The sequence below is a fragment of the Salvelinus sp. IW2-2015 genome, linkage group LG24 (assembly GCF_002910315.2).
Source record: "Salvelinus sp. IW2-2015 linkage group LG24, ASM291031v2, whole genome shotgun sequence".
Lineage (NCBI taxonomy): Eukaryota > Metazoa > Chordata > Actinopteri > Salmoniformes > Salmonidae > Salvelinus > Salvelinus sp. IW2-2015.
The window spans coordinates 7,494,332-7,515,202 of record NC_036864.1 but is presented as its reverse complement, the minus strand read 5'-3'; the positions used below and the strand labels follow the sequence as shown (position 1 = coordinate 7,515,202).

The 20,871-nt window shown below is 41.3% G+C and overlaps 1 protein-coding gene across 3 annotated transcripts in view; it reads right to left on the bottom strand.

The window, feature by feature from the left end:
* The window catches only part of LOC111951352 (uncharacterized), a 52,680-nt gene that overhangs the window by 24,714 nt on the left and 7,095 nt on the right, over positions 1-20,871 (bottom strand). For 2 of the 3 annotated variants that reach the window (XM_070434775.1, XM_070434777.1), the window contains exons 3-5: positions 20,719-20,781; positions 19,761-19,891; positions 19,442-19,466 (exon numbers count right to left, since the gene is read on the bottom strand). In XM_070434775.1, coding sequence (XP_070290876.1) covers positions 19,442-19,466; positions 19,761-19,891; positions 20,719-20,781 — 219 coding nt within the window. Of the gene's footprint in view, positions 1-19,441; positions 19,478-19,760; positions 19,892-20,718; positions 20,782-20,871 lie in introns of all 3 variants that reach the window. The other variant, XM_070434776.1, reaches the window with a different exon arrangement.

Below are 20,871 nucleotides of genomic sequence, written 5' to 3'. Positions count from 1 at the left end.
ATTGACTCAGAAATATAACACTATTACTGGAACTTGTGAATTCAAATGAGACTTTAATACAAAGTAGCAAAGCTGTGCTGATCCACGGAACAACCAACTTTCTAASCACGGAGCTCTGCCTTTATAGCTTCGCAGCCTCACATACAGCATATGGGTACAGCCCCATATGTAAATGAAATGACTCCCYTTGTCCTTTCGCCACCATTATCTTAACATAATTTTTATCTTAGTCATTCCATTTTTTTCTCCCACAGAAGTTGGAGGATCTAGAGAGAAACCACAGAGCAGAACAGTGCAAGGCCCTTAGTGCGGTGGTCAACCTCCTCCATTGTTTTGTACTGGAGCGGCAAAAACTTGCCTTTCCTCTTGCTCTCCTTCTAGATCACCTTCCCAACCTTTAGCTTGTTCCCACTCCCTTTACCAACCCTACTCTGGGTAGGGTGTGTGTGTGTGTGTGTGTGTGTGTGTGTGTCAGTCCAGACAGGGCTGTCAATTATACAGCTTGTGGCCCAGATCCGTCCCGTGAGGTTTGAATAATGTAAAAATAAAAAATATTTGGAGAAAAACTAATTTGACATTTAATATGACTGAAGCCAAATCCAAACTGTGTAGAAATGATAATGAACCTACATTTACAGTCTCTTCACGCTTTACAGTTTGCTAACAGTCATCGAAACAAAATCTCGACAGTCAGGGAGCATAGAAAATTCCAAAAGTGATTAAAAACAATTTCTTTGCTAATTTTGATGAAGAGGAAATATAATACATTTGAAGTGCGATCCTCTGTGACCGAATGCAGCCGATCCTCTGGACCTCAGTAGTGACCGAATGCAGCCGATCCTCTGGGGTTAGAGGTCACCAGGGGTTAGAGGTCATCATGAGACCTGAGTGACAGGGCACTGATCAGCCTCATCCAGGAAGAGTGTTTGGAACATGTGGTCGTAGAAASCAGGGTGATGGAGGCAGGCCCGGGCGCAGTCTGGACTGAAGTTCACCTCCAGGATCTGAGGCTTCATYACACGTTCACCTGATCCAGGAACAGATCATAGAGGGTTAGATCATACACTGGATATTATTAGCAGAGGTTAATAATGGATTAMATTTCAATGTAACTTATATTATATAACTAAAATATGAGGTTTATGAAGAAATACAAATTAAGTGTGAGAAATGTGATTAAGTATATGGGATTTAGTATACAATGGTCTACACTGGTAATACTCCACAATGGTATAACTATTGATTTATAGATGAACAGTGCCATTGTACCCATCCTCCTGGGTGGAAACTATCACTACGGGGAAACTCCCACTAAGGTTTGTCACCTAAAACCCTCAAACCTTTACAGATACACAATTGAGAGCATCCTGTTGGGCTGTATCACCGCCTGGTACGGCAACTGCACCGCCCACAACCGCAAGGCTCTCCAGAGGGTGGTGCGATCTGCACAACGCATCACCGGGGGCAAACTACCTGCCCTCCAGGACACCTACAGCACCCGATGTCACAGGAAGACCAAAAAGATCATCAAGGACAACTACCCGAGCCACTGCCTGTTCACCCCGCTACCATCCAGAAGGCAAGGTCAGACTGTTAAACAGCCGTCACTAACACAGAGAGGCTGCTATCTCCATACAGACTTGAAATCATTGGCCTTTTTAAAAAATAGATCACTAGTCACTTTAATAATGCCACTTTAATAATGTTTACATATCTTGCATTACTCCTCCCATATGTATATACTGTATATTTATACCATCTATTGCATCTTGTCTATGCCGCACGGTCATCGATCATCCATATATTTACATGTATATATTCTTATTCCATCCCTTTACTAGGATTTGTGTGTATTCGGTAGTTGTTGTGGAATTGTTAGATCACAAGCATTTCGCTACACTCGCAATAACATCTGCTAACCATGTGTATGTGACCAATTGTGACGCCCTGACCTTATAGAGCTTTTTATGTCTCTATTTTGGTTTGGTCAGGGTGTGATTTGGGTGGGCATTTTATGTTCATTTTTCTATGTTTTGTATTTCTTTGTTTTGGCCGGGTGTGGTTCTCAATCAGGGACAGCTGTCTATCGTTGTGTCTGATTGGAAACCATACTTAGGTAGCCTTTTCCCACCTGTGTTTTGTGGGTAGTTATTTTCTGTTTTGTGTTTCTGCGCTTTGGTCCACTTCTTCATGCAATGATGACCGTTACACCAATAAAATTAGATTTTATCATATATAGCCATTTTCCTATATGCTGTTCGCAGTTTAGTGAAACTAAACCTCTGTAGGGATCAGCATGTGTTATAAATCACAAATTAACTGTTAAACCCAGCGGAGGTCGAACCCATGACCCTTGGCATTCCAAGCGCCATGCTCTACCAACTGAGCCACACAGGACCACAGTTTAAATAACAGAAGACAACTAACTACTCTCTCACCCTCCTAACTGGTTGGGTCCTAAATTATTCATGCCCACTAAATTAAGTTGTAGCATCTGGGTGACCTCATCACCATAAAGCAGAACTTAGTATCCTAGGTGACCTTCCTGAGGCCGATAGCTGTAACTCAGCTATAGGCACATTCAAATGATAGTTTACTCTGACCCAGGGGGTGGAGATGTTTTGACCAGGGCCTAGGCTTTTGGAGAGCGAACAGAGATAAGATGAGTGGTTTGTCCTTCAGTAGATAGGTACAGACCTTCGAGGAACATGTGTCTATTAAACCTTTTAAAACACTAAAACGTGTTCACTTTATCTTTTTATCCAGCATTTTCCACATCTTGAAAAAATGTATTATTCCCAACAAGCCCCAGTAGCCATACAGTTTTAGGTCTGTAAATGTAGGGACCCAACGAATACAGAGTAACAACCGTACGCCAATGCATGTGTTACTTTACACAAAAATGTTTTATGCAGCTGCTGCTGGTCCTCTGCTGCTCCCCCTCCTTTCCTTACAACGGTGGTACCATCCATCACAGTACCATTCATCACAATGCTTACTACCATCACAGTACCATTCATCACAAGGCCTCATTTATCAATCACGCGTAAGCACAAATCTGTGTGTAAACCATGCGTGGGATCATTGCCACTCAGTGGGAGATTATCAATAAGAACGTGGACAATAACAGTTAGCCTATCTATTATTTGAGACTGTAGCCAGTTCAAGGCCAGACAAGCTGTCCTCCTGTTCCGCACAGTGTAGACAGTTAACCCAGCCTGTGAATGTGTGAGGAACATCAGTGAGAAATGTAGAGCTCTCACGCATACTGTTGTGGAAACATTGAGTCAAATATTTGCACCAATACTGGAACTTGTAAATTCAGTTAGACTTTATCACAAAGTAACGGAGCCGAGCAATTCCATGGAACAACTAACTTCCTCATCCCAGGCCCTGTCTATTATAGTTTTTTCCTCTTTCATACCACACAGGTCACCTCCCTCTATATGGATAATAACTCCCTTCCCTTTTGCCACCATTATCTTCCAGTCTCAGTTCTTGCTTATTAAAGCCCACATCTGCTCGGTATGGTTTAATGGTGGCGGGTCCCTGGTTATATACAAAAAAATGTATAATTTATTGCGTAATACATCCCCAGACCAACATGAGTCTTTATTCTTTTCTGCTACGTTCTGTTTTTTACGAAATTATATTTATCACATACGTATGTATCAGTACACACCTGGGTTCCTTGTACACCTACTGCCTACATTTACCTCTCAGCAACATTCGCTCCACAGTCATACTTGTTATATATGTTTTTGTCTTCATACTTCAGGGTGATCAGTAATCATTGGCATGACTTTTGCCCCACAATACACACACTTGGAGTACAGAACATACACAGATAAGTACGCATTAATACAGCCAGGCCTCATCTCTGTTCCCAGTGCCCCACTTGAGCATAAAGTCTATAGCGCAAATGGCCGGGAGGAGGGGTAGGTACAGAAACGGTAGGGGCCAGCTGGGACGAGGCTGCCTGGAAGAGCTCTGCAAATGCCTTGTACGCCCTCTCTGAGAAGGGAGAGAGGGGAGGGGTGAAGTGTGAGAAGGGGTAGAGAAAGGGAGGTAGCTGAGAGGAGGAGGAGATAGACAGAGAAGGATGAGAGGGTGAAGATAAGGACAGAGAGAAGAGAGAGGATGGAGAACAGTAACACAACAGTAACACAACTGTATTACCTACAGTGTCGGGGGTAATGCATTAAAGCTTCCAGTTTTATTAGTCGTTTGTACAGGATACACATTGTCTACACCGTCCAACTAATGCTTACTTGCAGGTTCCTTCTTGACAATACAATAACATAATAAAGAGTACGAACAAAGTAAATGGCAGTAGAATAGAACAAACATTTTAGCATAAGTATAATACAGGAAGGCACAATTTATAGTCCAATTTTACAATTGTTTGGGGTAAGGGGTGATTGGGGGCAGGTGTTAGATTAAGGTGTTTAGATTATTTTTGTGATTAAACTTCTTGCAACTATAGGGGGTGCTGTTCCGCATTAGCATTTTGGTCTCCAAATTAAACTGCCTCATGCTCATTCTTGATCGTACAATATGCTATTATTGTTATTATTGGATAGAAAACACTTTCTAGTTTCTATAGCCGTTGAATTTTGTCTCTGAGTGGTACAGAACTACTTCTACAGCACTTTTCCTGACAGGGAGTCAGATTCAGAATTTTGACCCCTGATCTGGGGTCGGTTTTAAGGTGCCTGTAAATGCTATGGAGAAACCGACACTGCCTACGTTTCCTCTGGGTGTCCGTACGTCATGACGTTTTGAATGGAGTCTATTGCACCATCGAGCCACTATAAACAACAAAACGTGAAGTACCGTTCTACTTCGTGCGTCTCACGCAAGATGGACATCGGACTTGCCTCCTTCCAAATGGTTGTTAGCCAGCAATATTTCTCCGGTCATGTTTTTACTCGTATAGTTGTTAAAAACATCATAATGTAGTTAATTTGAACCGTTTTATAGCAATTTATATCCGTTTAGTGCGATTTTGAGTTTCTTTGTCGTGCACTTTGAAGCTTTGGGCCCGTTTCGGGGTCTCGGTCGATGTTAGTGGACATTTCGAAGGACAGAGGACATCTATCGACCAAAAGAAGATTAGACCCAAGAAAGGATACATTGCCAAGAATCTGATGGAAAATCACCTCATAGTAAGATATTTAATATGATAAATCGTTGTCTGTCTAAATATTTTAAACGCATGTTCCGCCATTTTGTGTGTTATCGCTTCACTTGGCGAACCTGTATTGCACACGTAAGGTAATTTTAGAATGTTGCAGCGGTTGCATTGAAACTAATTGTCTTTCGATTCCTGTCAACCCTGTATTTTTTAGTCAAGTATATGATTAGCTTTCGATTAAACTAGATCACTCTGAAAGATGACGTCGACAGAGGCCTGATTTGCTATATTTTCATTGTTATAACCACGTGTTGTATGGCTAAATATGCACATTTTCGAACAAACTCAATATGTATGTTGTAATGATGTTACAGGAGTTATCGGAAGAATTCTGAGAAGGTTAGTGAAATTAAATTATTTTTGGCGATGATTACGTTATAGCTTCTTTGGCTTGAATCGATGCTCTGGTAACGTTTGCACATGTGGTATGCTAACTTATCGATTTATTGTGTTTTCGCTGTAAAACGCTTAGAAAATCTGAAATATTGTCTGAAATCACAAGATCTGGGTCTTTTCCATTGCTATGCTTTGTCTATTCTTATGAAATGTTATGATGAGTAAATTGGTCATACACGTTGCTCTCTATAGTAATTCTAGTCGAGTGGTGAGGTCGGTGCAATTGTAAACTGTGATTTCTACCTGAAATATGCACTTTTTTCTAACAACCTATCCTATAACTAAATATGTTATCAGACTGTCATCTGATGAGGTTTTTTATTGGTTTTTGGCTATCAATATCTTAGTTTAGCCGAATTGGTGATAGCTACTGGTGGAGAAAAAAATGGTGGACAAAGAAAATTGTGTATTTTGCTAACGTGTTTAGCTAATAGATTTACATATTGTGTCTTCCCTGTAAAACATTTTTAAAATCTGAAATGGTGGCTTTATTCACAAGATCCTGTATCTTTCATCTTGTGTCTTGGACTTGTGATTTTAATGATTTTAGATTGCTCTATCTATTGTGAAGCGTGATGCTAGCTATGCTAATCAGTGTGTGGGGGGGGTGGGGGGTGATCCCGGACCCGGGGTAGAGGCTCGTGAAAGGTTAACAGAGTAAAATAACTTTTTACTTTGTCAAACAACACATATCTCTACCGGGAGCGTGTTTCATTGATCCRGTCTCGACTTGTTTCCTCATTTAGTTCTCCAGCGAGTGGAGAAATGTCATGACAGCTGCATTAGCAACTCCATCCTAATATTGAGATTCAGAGAACCTCCCCCTTTTGCCCTCAGAACAGCCTCAATATATCAGGTCATGGACTCTACAARGTGTCGAAAGCGTTCCAYAKGGATGCTGGCCCATGTTGACTCCAATGTTTCCCACTGTTGTGTCAAGTTGACTGGATGTCCTTTGGGTGGTGGACTATTCTTGATACACACGGGAAACTGTTGAAAGTGAAAAACCCAGCAGCGTCGCAGTTATTGACAGACTCAAACCGGTGCTCCTGGAACCTAATACATACCCCGTTCAAAGGCACTTCAATCTTTTGACTTGCCCATTCACCCTCTGACTGGCACCCATTCACCCTCTGAATGGCACACATAAACAATACATCTTAATTGTTACAAGGCTTAATAATCCTTCTTTAACCGGCCTCTTAACTGGTCTCCTCCCATTCATCTACACTGATTTGAAGTGAATTTAACAAGTGCCATCAATAAGGGATCATAGTTTTCATCTGGATTCACCTGGTCAGTCTATGTCATGGAAAGAGCAGGTGTTCTTAATGTTTTGTATCCTCAGTGTATATGCTTGTCTGACTTGTATGTTATGCTATTCAGCTGAAGCATCCAGTTGAGTGAATAAATCTGGTTTGAGCTTTTATCAGTGTCTGTCTGGTCTGTACCTGGAGTAGAACCTAACAGTAAACAATGTTGTTTAATATACCTTCATTAACTTTAGGTAATAAACATGTTGGATTCGCTCTGAAAAATACTGACTTGCTGTTGTGCCAGATTGCATATCTGTGGCCCTCGGTCCCACAGACACTTTCCCAAACATGTAGCAACCCTTTTCTCTTCTCATACTATGACTTTATACAGCAAAACATCCCAAAGGCTTAAAGCCTAATTGCACTCAAAMTTAAATCACACTAAAGCAACTATTTACACTTATTTATCAGTATATATGGCTAATTAAGCAGCCCATATATAGCGCAGCACTTGTAGACTAGCACAGGAAAGCAGCGTCAGAGATGAAAGGGGAAACTAGTGATCATCAAACCCGAGTTAGTAGTTCTGCATGCTGACACCACACACACACACATTGCTGCTACTGTCTATTATCTATCCTGTTGCCTAGTCACTTTACCCCTATCTATTACAGTGCCTTCGGAAAGTATTCAGACCCTGTGGCGGAAGAATCAGAATTAGCTCGGTAACATAGATAATTAAGATGTTTTATCTGCATAAAATGCATATATGATTGAACTATTGTAATTAGAATGTATCCCTTCTCTTAGGTTCTAATTATCAGGGTAAGAACTCGACGGACACTATGAAAGCTTAAACCAAGTTTATTCTTCCCAAAGGATCGAACAGCTGAACAGACAAAGACATGGTTCCACCCGTGGTAGTATACATACCCCACTTTGGMTGGAGTCTCCTCCTTATAGCTAAAAAGTACATGTTTATTGCTAGGCTGGAAGCTAAGTGATATGGGCAATAAACGGTTCCTCTCATCAGTACTGCCACATGTGACCGTTTTCCCTGCACTCCCCTCATGTCTATTGTAACTAATGATTAATAATAGTTAAAGCTCAGAAATCTAAACCCATCACTTCGGACTCTGGTGTTGGCAGTTGCACTTCCTCCCTCATATGGGCCTCAGTCACCTGGGGCCCAGAGAGGGGAGAAGTCAGGCTTGTCTATCACATATCCCTGTTGCTATTGTGGTGGATAATCGTTTCAAAATATAACACTTACAAGAACTTGTGAATTCAATATAGGCTTTTAATACAAGTATATCAGAAGCCAAGATGGTCCGCGGAACACACACTTTCCCAGAGCACTGGCTCTGTATTTATACACACACAGCATATGAGTCCATCCCACATGTAAATTAAGTTACTTCCCTCAGGTCATCTGCCACCATTATCTATTAGTTCAGGCTTCCTGCTTGTTCACGCCCAATAATGCCTATATCTGCTCTTGATTAGATTATAATGGTGGCAGGACCCTTTCGTGTCCTAAAAATAATATATGTCTATCTTACCCTAAGCCAGTCCTTCTCAAAAAGTGGGGCGGAGCGATGCCAGGGGTGGCCCCGGGGAACATGCTTTTTTTTGCTGCAGGGAGTAGGGTTTTTGCACCGAACAAGAGCACACAGCACAGAGCAGGAGATATGAAGTGCAGATAACAAACCCTTAAGAGACACCATGGAAAAATATTTAACAGGGATGAAAAGAAAGGCGGAGAGAGACGGAGATAATGAGACAAACGTAAGTCTCCCGAAAGCTAAGACGAGGAAATATGACRACGCGTATGWRGCGCTTGGCTTCACTGTGACTACGGTGGGAGACGAGGAAAGACTGGTATGTTTACTGTGTCTAAAAATGTTGGCAGCGGACAGCATGAAGCCAAATAAATTAAGGCGTCACTTAAAGACATTACACCCCAWTCACGCTGATAAGCCRCTTGAGTTTTTTCAGCGAAAACGTGCCGAATATTGCCAACAATCRTCCCGCTTTGTGAATGCTACTTCAGTAAACCAGCAAGCACTGTTAGCATCATATAAGGTGGCGTACCAATTTGCTCAGTGCAAATTAAAAACACTCCATAGCAGAGGAGCTGATACTGCCTGCAGCATTAGACATGGTCTCTGTCATGCTGGATGACGCAAGTGCTGCAAAAATAAAAACTATCCCTCTGTCCAATGACACTGTCGCCAGATGTATAAATTACATTGCTAACGATCTTAAAGAACAGCTGGTAGATAAACTCAAAGACAAACGTTTTGCCTTACAGTTCGATGAAGCAACTGACAGCAACAAAGACTGTTTATCGCTGATGTACGTTTTGACAAGACAAACTCCCTGTGTGAGGATCTACTTTTTTGTAAATATGTCAGAGACAGAGCCACAGCTGAAGAGCTATTCAAAATGCTGGACTGCTTCCTGACTGAGAATGGGTTAAAGTGGGAGAACTGCATTGGTGTTTGCAGTGATGGTGCACAGACCATGGCAGGGATGAGAAAAGGACTTCGGGCACTCATCAAGAAGGCCTCACCTAATGCTGAGTGGACACACTGTGTTATACACAGAGAAGCACTGGCATCAAGGCACCGTTCCTCTGAATTAAGTGAGGTTATGACTGACATTGTAGGTGTAGTCAATTTTATAAAGACCAGACCACTAAAAACAAGAGTCTTCTCTGCTATCTGTGAGGAGATGGGAGCTGAACATCAAGCTGTGCTGTTTCACAGTGAAGCAAGGTCGCTGTCACGAGGAAAAGTCTTGTCCCGAGATTTTGAGCTCAGAGAGCAGATAAGAATGTTTTCGGAGCAGGAGCACAAGTATGACCTCGCAGAAAACTGCGAGAACTTCCTGGCAAAACTGGCCTACCTGAGTRACATATTTGGAAAGCTAAATGAACTAAATCTACAGCTTCAAGGGAAAGATAAACACCTCCCTCAGGTCACAGACAAGATCAGCTCTTTCACTCGAAAGCTTGCAATGTGGGGGAGGCGACTTGATGAAGGAAATACTGATTCATTCGAGAACCTGCATGAATTTGTTGACACTACTGACTATGATGCCACCTCAGTGATTCCATATATTAAGGAGCATATTTCATCACTGATGGGATTCTTTAAAAAGTACTTCCCTGAAAACAGTTCCCAATATGACTGGATGAGAGATCCTTTCAATGCACCAGCTCCAACTGGTTTCAGCTCTGCAGAGGAGGACCAGTTCATTGATATGACGTCTGACTCCACTTTGAGACTGAGGTTCACATCACAGACACTGAGTGAATTCTGGCTGAGTGTAGAGAGGCAGTATCCACTCTTAGGGCAGAGGGCCATGGGCATTCTTCTTTCTTTTGCAACATCTTATCTTTGTGAGACTGGCTTCTCTGCTGTTGCTGCACTGAAAACCAAGTACGGATCCCAGCTAAACATTGAGCAGGAGCTGAGAGTTGCAGTATCATGCTTCAAACCCCGCTTCGAAAAGCTGTGCTCTGCAAAACATGCTCATTGTAGCCATTAATCATGACTTCCTCATTTTGATTTTTAAAAATCAGCACAAATTGTTTTATTCATTTTTGTTTTATAGGTCAAAGTGTTTCATATATTGTGCTCCTGAGTTAATGTTGCTGATCAATTTGAATTTAATATTATTTATTGATTATATTTTATTTTATTTTTCAGTATCAAATGGTCAAAAAATGTTTACAGTTTAAATAAGGCTAGATTTTTTAAATTTAATTTCAGGCAAATTGATGCACTTTAAGTCTTTTCTGTTAGACTAAAAAACAAAAGTTATTCTTTGTTGTAAGTTGATCTATATTTCTTTCTTTTTTCTTTTTTTGTTTTCTTTAATGTTAATAAGGATACAATGTTATGCAGAGGTGTACTTATAACAATTTTATAGACAAATGATATTATACAGTCGCGGCGGAGAGTTGGGGGGCGCGAAATGTTTACTTCTTCCTAAGGGGGGCGTAACAGAAAATAATTGAGAAGCACTGCCCTAAGCACTTATGGCCTTGGCTATTATACTTATGTTTTGTTCCTCTCTATCTAATTTTTGGTATCCTGCCCTTTCTATAATAGATCGTGCACTTAAGTGTCACTTCCTCCTCTTTACCCTAAGCACTTATGGCTTTGGCCATTACACTTATGTCTGTTAATCTTTGGTTTCCTGTCCTTTCCAGAATGGCAAATGCAATCAAGTGTCGCCTTCTCCTCTTGTGGTCTAATGTACACCTGTCTTTGCTCAATATTGTCATATCTGTCTCTATGTGTACCATTTACTCCCACACTATGCAGAATATCAGAAAGAGAATAGGGCAAAGGAGGACAAGAGGGAACATTGTCTTCATAAGTGAATGTGTCTTTACCTACTGCAAACCATGTGAAGGGATAGCATGATTAATGGGGAACCAAATACTATATAGTCCCCACAATGTATGTGCGCCAGTCACTCCCTCCTTCGGCCTTGGTGTGGGGGGGGGGGGGTAAGGTCTGAGACAGGATGTGTGGGGTAGTGTCTGGAACCATTGTACGTCATCTCTGATGTTGCACCTATCCTGGGATAGTGTATGTATCACTCCCCTCAGTGAGCTCTGTGAGAGAAATATCTGCTATTTACCTGATTTGTTTAATATTAATAGTTAACAATTATATATACTTAACAAATAGTAAAACATTTCTGTTCTACTAAGGCTGTGTTTTTGCAAAGGGATGGGTTATACTCCAGCTCCCTGCAGCTAGTCTAGGCGTGTGGTCAAGACATGGGTTTTACTTGAGAAAGGAGTAGCTGGAGCTGACAATTGATTTATGCCTGAGAATGAGTTGGTGTTTCTGTACTGTGAGGTACCAGGGACGAGATAAGAGCCTTGTCTTAGGGRCCAAATCTGGCTGGGGGATACTCCTTTCTTATATACCAAGTCTTACCTTGTGACCCATTCCATACAACCGAGGGAGAAGGGCTTTGGTCAGGGAGGTTTAGCAAGAACCCGATGGTCATTCTGACAGAGCTCTAGAGTTCCTCTGTGGAGATGGGATAAACTTCCAGAAGGACRACCATCTCTGCAGCATATGTGATAGAAAAATGACATATTTACCTGATTTGTTTGATATTAATAGTTAACGATTATATACTTAACTAATAGTAAGACATTTATGTTCTATTAAATGTCTGTGTGAACTGAGAGAAGCCTAAAATCCTACAGCTGGCATTCTGTAGATAAGATGTGGTGGGTGCAACCAAGATAAGGATCAGCCTGGGGAGTAGAATATAATCCTTATTGTGTCTAATCCTTCTTGCATCTGGGAAACAACACCAGAGGAAGATGGATAAACCCAAAGTGACCCAAAGAAATGACAAAGACTCTCTCAGTATGAATTTCCTCGACACACTCCACCAAATCGGGCCTTTATGGTAGAGTGGCCAGACGGAAGCCACTCCTCAGTAAAAGGCATGTGACAGCCCGCTTGTAGTTTACCAAAAGGCACCTAAAGACTCTCAGACCATGAGAAACAAGATTCTCTGGTCTGATGAAACCAAGATTGAACTCTTTGGCCTGAATGCCAAGTGTCACATCTGGAGGAAACCTGGCACCATCCCTGTAGCGAAGAATGGTGGTGGCAGCATCATGCTGTGGGGATGTTTTGTCAGCGGCAGGGACTGGGAGACTAGTCAGGATTGAGGCAAAGATGAACGGAGCAAAGTACAGAGATCCTTATTGAAAACCTGCTCCAGAGCCAAGACGATGCAGGGGTGGATTCGGGACAAGTCTCTGAAAGTCCTTGAGTGGCCCAGCCAGAGCCCAGACTTGAACCCGATCGAACATCTCTGGAGAGACATGTGCTAGCTGTGCAGCGACGCTCCCCATCCAACCTGACAGAGCTTGGGAGAATCTGTAGAGAAGAATGAGAGAAACTCCCCAAATACAAGTGTGCCAAGCTTGTAGCGTCATAGAAGACTCAATGCTGTAATCGCTAACGAAAGTGCCTCAAAGTACTGAGCAAAGGGTCTGAAAAGTTATTTATATTTCCGTTTTTTATTTGTAATACATTAGCAAAAAAATTCTATAAACCTGTTTCTGCTTTGTCATTATGGGGTATTGTGTGTAGATTGATGAGGGGGAAAAAACAATTAAATCAATTTTAGAATAAGGTTGTAATGTAATAAAATTTGGAAAAAGTCAAAGGGTCTGAATACTTTCCGATGGCACTGTATGTACAGTACATAGCTACCTCAGTTACCTCGTACCCCTGCACATAGACTCGGAACTGGTACTCCCTGTATATAGCCATGTTATTTTTACTCATTTCTATTAGTTATTCACTGTTTATTTCTTTCTTGTGTCACTATTTATATATTTTTATTTTATCTTATCTTTAACTCTGCATTGTTGGGAAAGGACCCATAAGTAAGAACTTCACTGTTAGTCTACACGTGGTCTACAAAGCATGTGACAAATAACATTTGATTGGTAGCGTGTCTCTGACAGTCAAACAAATGGGTGAGATTTAGATTTTTTTCATGAAAGTAATATAACGCATTACTATCCACACAGTCATATTGCAAAGTAGCGGGTTACTTTGTTAAATGTATTACCTTTCCAAGTAACTAATCTGTGATTATGTAAAAGAGTTACAGAGTAAAGCCGGGTGTACACTACACAATTTTTGCCCCGATATACCTGTCCTAGACAAGTTTGAGATCAGAGACAATATGCCCATGTTGCCTACTCGGGGTGCGTGGCCGGCACCGACGCTCATTTGATGTGAGCCGGTCAAAGACGCAATCTAAGGGTTACCGATCTAGTCTTTGAGCAGTCCCAGAAGTCCCAATACTTTCAAACATGTTTGATTTTATCTGCACAAAATCTGCAATGCTCTTGCAGTGCGAGATGTGCAACGACAATTTTTGAGAACGATGTTCAGCAATAGCCAATGAGAGCTCACCAGAGAAGAAGCCAGTGAGATGACGTTGTTTCACATCATCCAGAATGTGTAGACTCTGGGGCAGGAGCCATGACTACTACTAGTATGTGTTTGTACCGACCTTTAACCAAAGCGTCAAATCGTTACAGCTCTGAAGTTCACAAGCAATGTTACTCAATTAAAAATGCTGACTAGATATTTCAACTGAATGTCTGACTGAAAACGTTTATGAGGCTGCTTTGAGCCACAGCTCGTTGTAGCGACATTAAAATCACATTGTTTTCGCGAGACAGCGTGGTATCGACAATCCTCACGACCAAGTGAAGAATATTGTAGTGTGACCCCCATTCTGTGCCACATCGTTTAGTGTGCGCACCACTGCGTTGGTAACACGCCAACAAAAATACAGGAAAGACGGTCGTTTAATGTTGAAAGTCGTAAAGCGTCCACCCATCTTAACTCACTGTTACGAATCCCTTTGGCCCGACAGTCTAGGGGGGGATGGTAATGGGACCCGTAACACAACTAATGCAAATTATAGTAGTGTCACGGCTCCTCCTCTGCAGTGCAGGGGGCGGTTCCTCCTGCAGGCAGAGGAGGGTCGTGAGTGATTGGAGCCACCTGGGCTCAGGGTATAAAACTGTCACTAATCACTTCTCTCGCTCTCTCTCTCTCTCTGCTCCTCCAGGTATGCTCATGATTTGTTTGTTCCTTTGTAGTTTTGCAAAGTTTTCACTCAGTCATGTTCACACATATTCACGCACTTTACATACACCTTACATTATAATACTTCCACACCTCATTCCTTTTTCTTAGTTTTAAGTTAGTTTGGTTTATAATAAAGAACACTTTTAATTGGCCTATACCTGTTTGTGTCCCCTCATTTTTGTCACAGGCTATGAGCCGGCTTGTGACAGTAGTGAAAACGTAACAGTGAGAACAAATAACAGACAACTTAATTACCGTCAAACACTAAATGTTTATTTATAAACACACGGTAAATGGGGGGGAGCAGGAAAAGGGGCTGAGCGGGACCCAAGGAATGAAAGAATAATAATTCAAAAACACCCCTAAGCTAGACTAGCCTACTTCACAAACAGCTAACTAACTAACCAAAAATACAGGGGGTGGTCCGCCCAGTTCTAACTAGTGTTTTTAACAATGTTTAACTACGGGTAGTGTAGCCCAAGGGCGACTTGTCTGGTTACCCCCTTTTCCCACCATCAAACAAACACTCAAACACCATAACCAAAACAATACTCACAGGTGGGGACAAAGTGACATGTAGATGCAAAACACACAAGCGATCTACAGACAGAAGGCATGTTACAAAGAGATTGAGCTGGGGAGAAAACAACTGACAGGGGTTTTAAACCAAGGGAAAGGGACTGTGATTGGGTAAGGGAAAAGGAGCAGGTGTCTTCCGATTAGCGACTGATTGATGACTGATTGGGGAATGATTATTGTCACCTGTGAGTAGGGGAGAAGGAGAGAAAAGAAATACATACAGGATACACACAGAACACTTGTATCCGTAACACTCACACATACAGACAGACAAGTGAAAGATTAAAAGCGTGTGTTTACCTCAACCTCTTTCCATGGATACTGAGGATACTGCTTTTCAAACATAGGTATGAATTCATCGTAGTGAACCTGGGGCACACAGAGTATCAGAGAGAGAATACAGTACACGGCATGTGTCCGAAAGTGATTGATAACCTATTTTATGCATCACGTGGTTATGCCCATTTATGTACATCCTGTCCAGATGTTCTCACGCTATCGAGTGAGTGCTTATGTAACCTGATAGTGCAGCTGTTTTGGGTAAAGCATGTGTTTGCAATAAAGCTGTCCTGGTGATTGATGTGGAGTGACGTTGTTGAACTGTGGAATGTGTTTGAACATTTGAAAGAGTTTGGAAATGTTGCAGTGAACTTATGGATATGCTGTTTGGGGAGAGTGTAGATGAAACAGTCATTTCCGGGGTAGGTATGCCTCATTATAAGTAAGAGCTGTGAACACTACGAGCGACAAGAAACCTCAAGAGAGATAAACCACCGAAGACTCTAAAGAAGAAAGAAATAAAACATGGCTCCTAGACCAAGACCCTAAAGGCAAGAAGGTTGATCTATCATGGAAAAGAAAAGATAGGAAACCTGGATGGCTCTGGAGATACGTCATGGAAGAGACAATGTCTGAACCAGTCACATCTTGACGGTGGTGATTTAGAGACTGATGGAGGTGTTGGTTTACCATAGATCATTCCCCAGGCCTTTTTCTCTTAGAAAGGAATTAAAGAATAATTACATATAAACATGTACAGTTGAAGTCAGAAATGTACATACACCTTAGCCAAACGCATTTAAACTCAGTTTTTCACAATTCCTGACATTAATCCTGGTAAAAATTCCCTGTTTTAGGTCCGTTAGGATCACCGTTTTATTTTAAGAATGTGAAATGTCAGAATAATAGTAGAGAGAATGATTTATTTCAACTTTTATTTCTTTCATCACATTCCCAGTGGGTCAGAAGTTTACGTACACTCAATTAGTATATGGTAGCATTGCCTTTAAATTGTTTAACTTGGGTCAAAGGTTTTGGGTAGCCTTCCACAAACTTCCCACAATAAGTTGGGTGAATTTTGGCCCATTCCTCCTGACAGAGCTGGTGTAACTGAGTCAGGTTTGTAGGCCTCCTTGCTCGCACACACTGTTTCAGTTCTGCCCACAAATTTTCTATAGRATTGAGGTCAGGGCTTTGTGATCAACTTAGACTTTGATCTGAACACATTCTTGTGGTTATTGTGACTTTGCCATTGTAATTGTTTGTAGGCTTATATAGACTAAATTGAATTTATGATCGTATGCTATCCATTTGTTCTTTGTATGTCATTTCAATATTTGAGAATTAACCAATGATATTAGGCTATACTTGGCCATGATTACAGACACCTGAGTGTGTCTTTTGACACTATATAAACGAGTCACCCTGCAGTGTTTGTGATTATACCCTGATGAAGACAGCTTGTCTGTCGAAACGTTGAACATAAAAACTTTGCGTGTGCGGCTCTCCTTTATTTTTAAGTTTTCCACTCCGCTAGCCAGCACCTCGCCTAAATAGGTGTGCGTTCCTTTTTCCTCTAGATTGTTCTGTTACCCAGTAAACAGCACCCTACCGACAAAAGGGCTCTAAAACGATGCAGAATGCTAATTATTTTCCTGACACTGGTCATAGACCCAAACAAGATTACTTTGAATATAGCCAAAGGGAACGTGATAAGATCATTGTATCGGAGTCCCTTTTTGACATGCCGGGGGGTAATTCTGACCTCTCGAAAGAACTGTTACATTTATCTAAGCGCCAGACGAGAACGCATCTACATATAGTCACTCTGTCGCGTGGCAGCGCAGACATTCAAATCAAATCTCATGCATTAATTAGGTAAATTGGGTGCAAAATGTCCACTGTATGTAGTATACATATTAATAAATATTTTGCATGTTGCAGGCTATGTTAAATTTTATCTGAATTGATTTAGTTAATTAAAAATGTTTTATGGATATATTATCGCATGAGATGGGCATAACAGACAGGCTAAATACTGTTATTTCCCCCGATATTCCTAATCAATGCCGCTCTGGATAAGAGCGTCTGCTAAATGACTTAAATGTAAATGTAATGCAACAGACACAATGGGAAGGGCCTTTTCCTCCACAGCCCAGTGCCTCTCCTCGGACACCTGCTGAGAACCAGTCTTCCTGTCCATGGAGAAAGAGGGGAGAACAGGGAGGAGGGTGGAGGAGAAAGGCTACTATTACATGACTCCATTATTCTCTCATGGATTGCGTGAATATGTCGTGGAAATACTGATTCAAATATTTCTCAGATACCGGAACTTGTAAATTCTAAAATACTTTATTAGAAAACAGAAGCCGAGCAATTCCATGGAAAAACTGACTTCTCTTGTTCAAAACATCAGTATTTATACATTCCCACCAGATAATGACACTGCTCTTTTTGTAGATTACATACATGTTCCCTCCTTTCTATGAAAATTATTAACTCCCCTTGGCCTTGCGCCACCATTATCTTTTTGTTTTAATTCTGGCTTGTTTACGCACACATCTGACTCAGTTTAGATTATATTGGTGGCATCACCACCGGTTTACTATAAAAGAAATACATTAATTGCATACTGTATATATGTTCCCATTATAAGTACATTTCCAATAGCTTTTCATTATTACAACCATGTCTTCCCAATACATATACATAGCTTGTGGCCCCTGTATTGGTTGGTAAAGATGCAGTCACTGTCCCACACCAGTTCAGGTCTGTGTCACTTGGAAATGATTAACCCATGTACCTAACAGGCCTCCACCACTCCACCAAATTATTCAAGGGTTTTTCTAAAACTTTTGACCGGTAGTGTACATTCTCAACAGGCCTCCACCACTCTTGTCCTTGTAGGCAACAGTTTCTGTTTGGCTTTCTCCAATAAATATACAATAAGTGTTGTGTAGAAACAGAAAATATGACTGAAGATTCCCCTCTGTTATCTGTTCTGATCCATTTGCCTATGTGAGTCTCTCAAGTCTCAACACATAGGAGAACTGAGAAGCCTTGCACAAGCAAGTGACTGAAATGAAAGGAACATTGTACTTTGCTTCCCTCTGGTGGTGTAACTGTGTCTCAAATGTGGTCTTCGCCTGGTGGTGGGGGTAAATAATACTACAATGATCTTCATTGGATGTTGTGTAGTCTGAGAGGACAGGTAACAACAAAAACATATGTTCTATATTTATATTATTTCAGTGCCATAACAATACAGAACAGAGGTGTATATATAAAAAAACAATACAGCATCAAAACTTACAAAAACGGACAGATATTAAAAACAAAACATGGGATTGACAAATTTAAGACGTAGTATAAAACCAGTGACCTGTAAAGTACATACATTCCTCAATACCCGAAAAATTAGCAAATGGCCACAAAACAACATCTATGGCCACAAAACTATAAACCAGTGCAAGAAATCACATCAAACAAAGTGACATAATGGCTTTCAAACATCATTTAATGTCGATATCCATGATACATTTACCCACTTTACCAACAGTGTTAAAAAAGAACATATTAAAAAAATATATATATATATAACAATTCTGGTTTCTTCCCTTAAGCTTTGGTTCTGGCTGCAATAGAAATGTTACTATAGAAATAGAAAATGTAAACAAACAAAATGTCCAAATGTCCAAAATGAAAACATGTAGAAAAGTGAACTGCATAATGTAGCCTAAATATGTAGGGTTTCAAGTTTTTTTTTAAAGAACAGCATAGGCACGATGTCAGGTTTGAGGTAAAAGTATTGTCTTTGCAGGTTGCCATCAACTACTGTTCTGTCTGGTGTATCCTGTCATGGCCGACTGATATGCTTACGAATCACGTCTCTCCTGACCACCGCTTGTTCCATTCATCCATGGGAGAGCTATGGTGCCTGGCTGTTGGCTCAACTCTTCTCCCCTGGCTGGAAGGCATGAATGCGTTGACCGTGACGGAAGATTGCAATTGCTGAGGAGGAAACCTGATGGTGGACGTGACGAGGACTGCATTCTGAGAGGAACCTGGATGGTAACCGTGACTTGCATTCTGAGAGTAACCTGGATAGGTGACCATAGACTTGCATTCTGAGAGGAACCTGGAATGTAACCGTGAGGGGACTTGCATTCTCTGAGCAGGAACCTGATGGTTGACCATGACTGCATTCTGAGAGAACCGGATGGGTAACCGTGGAGGGGGACTTGCATTCTGAGAGGAACTGGATGTACCATGACTTGCATTCTGAGAGAACGTGGTGAACCCGTACGACTTGCATTTCTGAGAGACCTGGATGGTAACCGTTGACGAGGACTTGCATTCTGAAAGAACCTGGATGTGACCGACTGCATTCTGAGAGGAACCTGGGTGGTGACCGTGACTTGCATTCTGAGAGGAACCTGGGTGGTGACCGTGACTTGCATTCTGAGAGGAACCTGGGTGGTGACCGTGAAGGGGGCTTGCATTCAGAGAGGAACCTAAGAGGCAAGCACAAGTGAGAAGGTGAGAAATATTCACATTAACACTGTAGGAAATAGCCGTCACCCAGCTACTGGCTTTCCAAGTGGAGATGAAGGATCAGTAAGGCAACTTTTCAGTTCAAAAATCTATTGAACGTACACAGGATCCTGAAAACACTGCCTCAGAATATACTCAAGAGCATGAACAGAACATGTTCCAACCCAGTCAACACATGTCACACTTACATAGGTTTCAGTTACCTAACAAGTTGGTATTGACATTCTCATCGATAAGGCTGATTTTCTAGTGAAGTTTTTGTACACTGTGAACAAGTACATTTCCCCAAGCTTTCCCTTTACTTTATGGGTCGTTCCATTTGATTGCAATCACTTTTTGACTGCACCTCTCTTGATTTGAACAAATCTTTCCATACATGTTTGACCGGTCAAAACGTGATTGAAATCAAATGGAATGACGCTTATCAATTACATATGGTAGTGTATTAAGTCACATCCTGTGAGAGTTGGGAAATACACCGGTCTGTTCACCACTATTCTCTGTCACCCCTCTCACTTTGACTCCCAAGATTGCTTAGGTCATATTGACCCAGACTCACAGGCCTGTGTAAAATAGCATGATACATTTGCATTCACTACTCAGCTCCTATAAATAACATAATACCCTTTCATCTAGATGATTCCAATCAGAACCCAACAGTCAGTCAGTCTAGGTCTGAGACTTTTCTAAAAGGAAAAATACATATACAACAGTTTGGAATACTGGGAAATCATTGGCATTTGTAAAAGTAGTCTACCATGTGAGGCTAGCATAGCCTGCGACTTACCTTCAACTTCATTTGGCCTCTTCTGCTTCTCTGACCACTTGTAACCAAACTCCATTTTTTTTGCTGTAACCAGAAGAACTTGTCAATGACGGGAAATCCAACAAAATGTATCTAAATATTGACCTGTAGTGTGTTATTCTGTGTGTTCGTTTT